At 44.7% G+C, this 7,456-nt stretch overlaps 1 protein-coding gene across 1 annotated transcript; it reads right to left on the bottom strand.

Annotated features, from left to right (window-relative positions):
- Nucleotides 1–2,065: 2,065 nt before the first annotated feature.
- Nucleotides 2,066–4,132, bottom strand: LOC310771453 (leucine-rich repeat transmembrane protein FLRT1-like; the record flags this gene model as incomplete). Its single annotated transcript, XM_083664064.1, has 1 exon — nt 2,066–4,132. The coding sequence occupies one exon, from the start codon at nt 4,130–4,132 to the stop codon at nt 2,066–2,068; it is 2,067 nt and encodes a 688-aa protein (XP_083520190.1).
- Nucleotides 4,133–7,456: the final 3,324 nt, after the last annotated feature.

Below are 7,456 nucleotides of genomic sequence, written 5' to 3'. Positions count from 1 at the left end.
GTCTCTCGCTTTCTCTCTCTCAGTGCCTCAGATGTTTCGTCTCCTGTCCTTATATTTATCCCTGCTCTTAAAGGAACACTCCGCCCATTTTCAACCAGCTTTATATCATTAGAACATCAGTAGTATATCAGAAAAGTGTAAAATGTTTTGAAGTCTGTCATTTAATTTGACAGTTATTGAGTGTTAAAGTGTGGACCAGTGACATCACTGGTCCACACTAACTCAAATTAATAACTCATTAACTCAAATCAACTCTCAATAACTGTCAAACTAGATGAATGATGAATAGTTTGACAGTTATTGAGAGTTGATTTGAGTTAATGAGTTATTAATTTGAGTTAGTGTGGACCAGTGATGTCACTGGTCCACACTTTAACACTCAATAACTGTCAAATTAAATGACAGACTTCAAAACCGTTTACAGTTTTCTGATATACTACTGATGTTCTAATGATATAAAGCTGGTTGAAAATGGGCGGAGTGTTCCTTTAATGCTAATACATCTAGCTACATTTTAGTGCTGCTAAGTAATAGAAGAAGTACAATGAGTGGAGGCCTTTTAATGTTGCTAAAGCAAACATCAACGAGGGGTCGCCTTTGCCACCCACCCACACACACACACACACACACACCTTCGCTTCCCCACGACCCCACAGTGCAGGTCAACAGTGTTGCGGTTCGACAGTCCTCTTAGTTTCTCTCACAGTTCACTCCCTCGTTTCCAGATTCACTCACTATAGGCTGCTTCACACAAGGAGGCGCCACATAGAATCTTTGTCCAGCATTTTGTCCATTCTTGGTGAATGCCATCTTTAAGTTACGTGGAGGACACCTTTCACAACCAAAATTCACAAACTGAAGTCATTGGATCAGTAGGCTTCATCACAGGCACAAAAGGGGGATGGCGCTTCATCTCTACTGTCTCAGTGGGACTGACCTGTGAGTCTTTGGGTATGGTCTAATTTTAAAATGTGACACTGTAAACCGATGGAGCCTCATCCTGTGTACACAAGAATTCACTCTGCTGCACTCGAGAAAAAAATGAACCTGGAGAGAGCCATCAAGATGCTTTGTTCCCTTCTCATATTTTGATGAATATATGGAAAATCCATTGTCTTCATCCACACTGGGTTTCATCAACGGCGACAAAGTTGGGGGTGAAAATAAAAAAAAGTGATTTTAGCAGAGACCAAAAAAAAGTCTTCACATAAGCAAAGTGGGGAAAAAATAAAATAAAGAGAGCTATGTAGGATTTGATTACTAAACAAACCACTGACAAAAATAGCAAAGCATTTTTCAAACACAGCCCAAAGGGTATCTAAGTAATTATCTACACACTTGTGCCACATCTCATTCGATGCAACATCACAAAACTGAACTTAAATGAATAATCACTAGAGGTATAATCAAGGCTGACCATCCTTGATACAGTCCTCACCCTGTGAACTACTGAATAAACAAGCCTACTTTAAGACAAGTGGTTATTGGGTCATTTTGAAATAGAACAATTCACAGCTTTACAATGCCCTTTCCTTGGATAGCTGGTCGGGCACATCAATAATACTGTAGTTGAGGCATTTGGAACAATGACTTGATAGGACTACATACTGTGTGGCCAGTGAGCAGGAAATGAGTATCTAAGATGCCTGTCTCTATATCATTCCTTATTCCATTTTTAAACTTCCTGCTGTGATTCCTGCGTGTGAAAGAACTATACCTGTACCTATTCTAAATGTCAGCTTTCCAGAGTGGATACATTCTTTGCTTACATGTCACAGAGAACGAGCAAATAAGAAAACATACACAGAACCATTACTAAGGTGGTGAAGAAACAGTCAGGTGCATTTGAACACCTGGGGCATTGGCTCCTGCTGCTTCCTACAGCTGCTTCCAGACGGTATCCGGGGCCAGTTAATCAAACACTTTGAGTGCAGTGAACAGCAGGTTATTTGGAATGGGAGACCAGAAGAAGAAGGCACAAAGGGGTGCTTCAGAGGAGCCCATGCTAAGGGGAATTGTGCATCTATACAGTTGATCAATAACAGTATGAATAGGATCTGGTACATCATGTGTAACAGTAGTCTATATCTGGGATCCCTCCTTCTCTATAGCCTCGGTTGGTGCCATATCCTGCATTAGAAACATGGTTGGCACCTTTGTACAGGCCAGTGCCATTGGAGGGGAATATGGTGTGAATGATGTAATCCTCCCGTAGGGGTTTTGGCTGCAGCGGCTGGCAAGCTGGCATAGGTGTCATCTGGAACCCGGGACCTCGGATCTCCAAGATGGTATTGTCCTTCTTGGTGCCTGACTCAATGTAATCATCATAGGCCTTGCTTTTTCTGGCGCTGCTGCGAGTGTAGTGATCACGGGAAGACAAATGGCCAGTCCTATGCCCGTACCAACAGAAGATGCCCAATATAAGAACCAAAGAGACAATGGCTGTAGCCCCACCGATGATCCCTGCCAATGGCACTGCAGTAATTTGCTGTGAGCCTTCATCTTCCTTCTGGTTCCCGTCCACCGGGCTGAGGTCTGATGTTTCGGCTTTGGCGCACACCAGAGCCTCATCAGTGTCGGTGTCTCCAGATGTGGCTGCTTTGCTTCCTGAGCTTGCAGTCAGGGGCACCATGCAGATGATGTAGCTGGAACGTGGCTGCAGCGACGTGAGCAGGTACTCTCGGCGATCCCCCCTCACCAGTGTCTCAGTGATGGAGCCCATGGCGTTACTGGTTCCCAGTCGGAGCCAGCTCAGCCTGAAGGAGGAGCTAGGCTGGGCCACACTCCAGGTAACACGGATGCTATTGTGAGACAGAGGCTTCACGTTGAGGGCCAGGCTCTTCCCCACACCGCTGCTGCCAAGGGTGTAGTCTAAGCCAGAGTCAGGAAGCCCCATGCCGGGCCTCTTGGAGCGGAGGGTGAAGAGGGAGCCCTGCGGAGGGGAGAGGGTAGTGGAGCTATCAATCACTCCAGCTCCACCCACTCTGTCTCTGTTCCCTACTGTCCTCACCACCTCACATTCCTCCATCTGGTCGGTCAGGTCTTTCAAGGCCAGGTCTCGCACCCTGTCGGGCCCATGGCAGGTGAGTCCCCTGACCGTGATGGAGTTGCCGCGGGCATGCAGCCAGTCGTACAGCCAGCGCAGGTTGCAGCCACAGTGCCAGGGATTACCACGTACCAGCAACTGTCCCAGGTTGTCCAGGTCTCTGAAAAGTCCTCGAGGCAGGGTGGTCAGGTTGTTTCCAGATAAATCCAGCCTCTGTAGCCTGCGCATGCCATCTAAGGAACCACGAGGCATATGAGTGATGGCGTTGTCCTGCAGAGACAGACGCTGCAGGTGGGCGGTGGGCAGGTTGACGGGCGGGGTCTGGAGGGAGTTTCGGACCAGAGACAGCTCAGTCAGGTTGGCAAGGCGGGAGAATGTGTCGTCTGCGATGCGCTGGTTCGCCAAAAGGTTCCCATCCAGTACGAGACATCGAAGGGAGGAGAGGCCTCGGAAGGCATGGGTTGGGATGGTGGAGATACGGTTGTCATCCAGACGGAGCTCTTCCAGAGAGGCAGGCAGGCCTGAGGGAATACTGGACAGGTGGTTGCGTGAAAGGAAGAGCAAGCGCAACCGGGGGTTGTCAGCAAAGGCCTGGTCCTCGATGCTGACGGTGGAGATAGAGTTGTCATCCAAGTGAAGCTTCTCCAGCAAGGGCATCCGGGCCAGCGCGCTGCGAGGAATAGTACGGATGTTGTTGTCCTGCAAATGTAGTTCGCGGAGGGACGGTGGAAGGTGCACGGGGAATTCATCGAGTTCATTATCGTAGAGGTAGACGACACGGACAGTGAGCTGGTGCTCCAGGGAGGTGGGCAAACCCGGGTTGTTTATGTGGTTGTTCTGAAGGTAGAGGACAGAGGCAGAAGAAGGCAGTGATGGAATGGAGTTCAGGCCACGGTCATTACAGTAGATAAAGTCCTCGTCGCACCTGCATACAGATGGGCACACTATGTCCCGGTCTCCAATGTATCCTTGTATCGTGGCCGCAGCAAACTGCAGCATGTCAGTACGTAGTGTCAAGCAAAGAAAGGGCAGCAAGAGCCAAGCCCGCAGTTTAACGACACTGACAGGTGCCATGACGGTGAACATAACTGTTGTTCCTCTTTTCCACGTCTGGCTTGAATCCTCAAATCCTAACGGTGAGCTGAAATCCTGTAACCTCCACCCTGGAAAGAAACAGAGAAACACATTAGAGTCACCACCGAACTACAGATGCTATATGGTCACAGGTGACTAGATGTCGAAGGTAATTTCATGGCCTCGGAAATGTGATGTAGCAGAGGGCATTCTACATTAAATTACCAGTATTTTCACAATTATGTATCGTACTATTAGGGAGATGTGCATACTAGGGGCACCAAGGCACAATAATGAGCGGTACAGACAATACTAATTATTATTAGGTTAAATTAGTAACAATAATCTGTGTTTCACCTAAGAATATAAAATGAGAATTTGGACATAATTCTAGGTATAAAGCAGAGTGAAAAACCTCTGGAAGTGACACAAATGTAATCCTACTTTTTGAGTTATGACTTGTACATCATTTTTTAATTTAAGAACACTCTCAACTCTTAAATTAGAATGCTTGAGAGGTCCCCAAACTCCATTAGTTGTTGCCAGCAGATGGCTGCATGCATCACGCAGACAGAGGTGAAGATATCATTTACACATACTTTTTAATGGAGGAACTTTGTCTTTCACCACATCGCCATCATCATCATCACTTTATTGACAGACACAAGGTCCAATAAAAAAACACACAATACATGTACTACAGGCAAACATCACAACAAGAACACTAGCCACTCAACAATACTACATGATGTTCAAGAGCTAAATTATGTTCAGGCAGTCAGGAGGAGACAGTTCACTCCTCTATACCTGGACACTCCTCTATTATTGAGTTGTATCTAATTCATAAAATACTAAAATAGGTATTGTGAAAACAATTTATAATAATAATAATAATAATAATAATAATAATAATAATAATAATAATAATAATAATAATAATATTTTTTATTGATCATGTCATAACTAATTAATTATTTGTATTTATTTGTAGTTGCCAAAATTGTGCTTGTTTATGACACCAGCACATCACATCTTGGTTGATATTGTTATCGGTTTTTGCTATTGATTTAGTATGAGATGTAATACCATTAAGTACAGGGTTGCAATGTCTTCATTTTTTGCAAACTTGTAATATGCAACACTCTATTGCAGCCTTGAAGAGCCTTGGCCATTAGTCAAACTATTAAGGCCCACACAACACCAAACATAGTGAGGGTATAATATTGATTTCCTTACAAATCCTCGAGTGATCTGTCAGAGCCAGTCGGCTTTCATGTAGATTACAGGATTCCCAGGAGTCTTAGTTAGACAGTATGATAATTAACAAAATGAATGACGAGTCCTTTGTGAGTCGAATTTGTCGAATCTATCTACACCAAATGTAATCTATGACTATGCCTATCTACCCATTATCTAAAAAATACAACAAATTTGTGAAAATAAATTGTGCAGCGTTGCTGATATTTTACTCAAGCCATTTGGATAACCCAATAATAAGCTAAGCCACACCCAACACTCCAACAGCTATTCAACAGTTGCCGGTTTGGGGTCAATTAATGTCATTATTATCCATTATTTGTCCATCCAAATGTTATCCTTTTTTTTTTTAAAGATGAGGTTAGGCGCGCTTCTACCCAAGCAGCCCAGCAGGCTGGTCCGGTGCTCTCAGAAGAGTCTTCAATCTTTAAAGAGAGACTTCAGATAACTTGTCCAAAGTCATGACATGACTCTGATGAAGACGCACTTGGTGTCGAAACGTTAGTCAATAAAAGTATATTCTACACTTGATCCATGGCGCCATACTTTGGACAAGTTATCTGAAGTCTCTCCTCAAAGGTTATAATTGTTTTTACTATAATGTCTAACTTTGAAATCCTATTTAGACAATTTTCTAATGGGTTTTATGCACATATGGGTCATGATCACAAGATATTTCCACCAAAAACAACATAGCATTACATTTGCAGCTTGGCATTGACCTTATTTGTGCATACTGAATCCCTTTTAGCCTCTTCACTTCAATTTAGAAATATCACGCGCTATGCGTGCTCATTTCTAGCGTGTCACTCGCTCACTTGCTCGTCTCAACTCAGTTGTTGCAATTGTGCACCGCGCACCACGACCCCTTGCCTTATTATAGTAGTGAGATGTGGGGTGTGATATTTAGTTAAATGTCAATTTGATATTTTTCCACATACTACACCAATCAGGCACTAGGGCTCTATTCTCCCCCTGGCCTTAAATTTGCGTTGATGGCTTGGCGCAGCGTTATTAGTGGGCGTGGTCACGTGCATTCACGCTTTTTTAAGCGTAGAATTATTCACAAGTGTTGGATTGGTGATCTCCAGTAAACCAATCACATTATTCCCTTCCAAGCTCCGATCCGCGGAGCGACTCCAGTCTGGTCAGAATAGCCAGAGAGTGAGAGAGAGGGTGAGAGAGAGTGAGAGAGAGAGAGACAGAGAGAGAGAGCGAGAGAGAGAGGGGGGAGAGAGAGACAGAGAGAGTGAGAGAGAGCGAGAGAGGGTGAGAGAGAGTGAGAGAGAGACAGAGAGAGAGAGCGAGAGAGAGAGGGGGGAGAGAGAGAGAGAGAGGGAGAAGTCTGCATGCAGACACAACTGAGAGTTGCTTTGGAAAGGAGCTCGCACTGCATCGTCAATACACGTTCGCTAATAAAACTGTTTTGCCGGCTGGGCGGCTCAAACTGTCAATAGCGTCTGGCAACATGGAAATAACTATATATTTAGCTGATTGATGGATAGTTTCCCATTCAGTCCCTCTGTTTTGGCCACTTCTTCCTTTCACTTTTGGGACATGGAAGAATTGTCTCCAGCACAGCGCTGTTGATGAGACGAGAGAGGGGGAATCCTCGTGCTGTCACCATGGAGGTGCGGAATAAGGCCTGGTTTTGAAAAGCGTTAACCGCAAAATTAACGCCCGTTGGGAAGATCACTTTAGGCTGGTATTTATGGCCTATTCTGGCACTGCGCCACGCCTCTTCAGCGTAAAGCGCATTTCGGGATGTAAAAACATGACGGTATCCTCCTGAGTCAGCGGTAGGCAGGCGTAAAGCGTGTTCTTTTTTGCCTTTAAGGCCAGTTTAGCGCCTAAGGCCAGGGGGAGAATAGAGCCCTATGTCTAATAAATCTCTAATCAAAATATAAATTACAAGTGTGGAAGGAGGTGACAAATTAAGACAATGTTAATGTTTGGAGGGCAAGATGACATTCATGGAAAATATGTTTTAGTTTGGCTGCAGTGAAGTCTGTTTGCTGATTACTACTTTGTACCCTACTCCTAAACAGCGAGACAAAGAAAAATGCTGTTTTCAAAGCT

This window comes from Poromitra crassiceps (assembly GCF_964638095.1).
Source record: "Poromitra crassiceps genome assembly, contig: HAP1_SCAFFOLD_1238, whole genome shotgun sequence".
In the NCBI taxonomy this organism is placed as follows: Eukaryota; Metazoa; Chordata; class Actinopteri; order Beryciformes; family Melamphaidae; genus Poromitra; species Poromitra crassiceps.
Note: the sequence above shows the minus strand (reverse complement) of the source record. Positions and strands in the feature narration are given on the sequence as shown.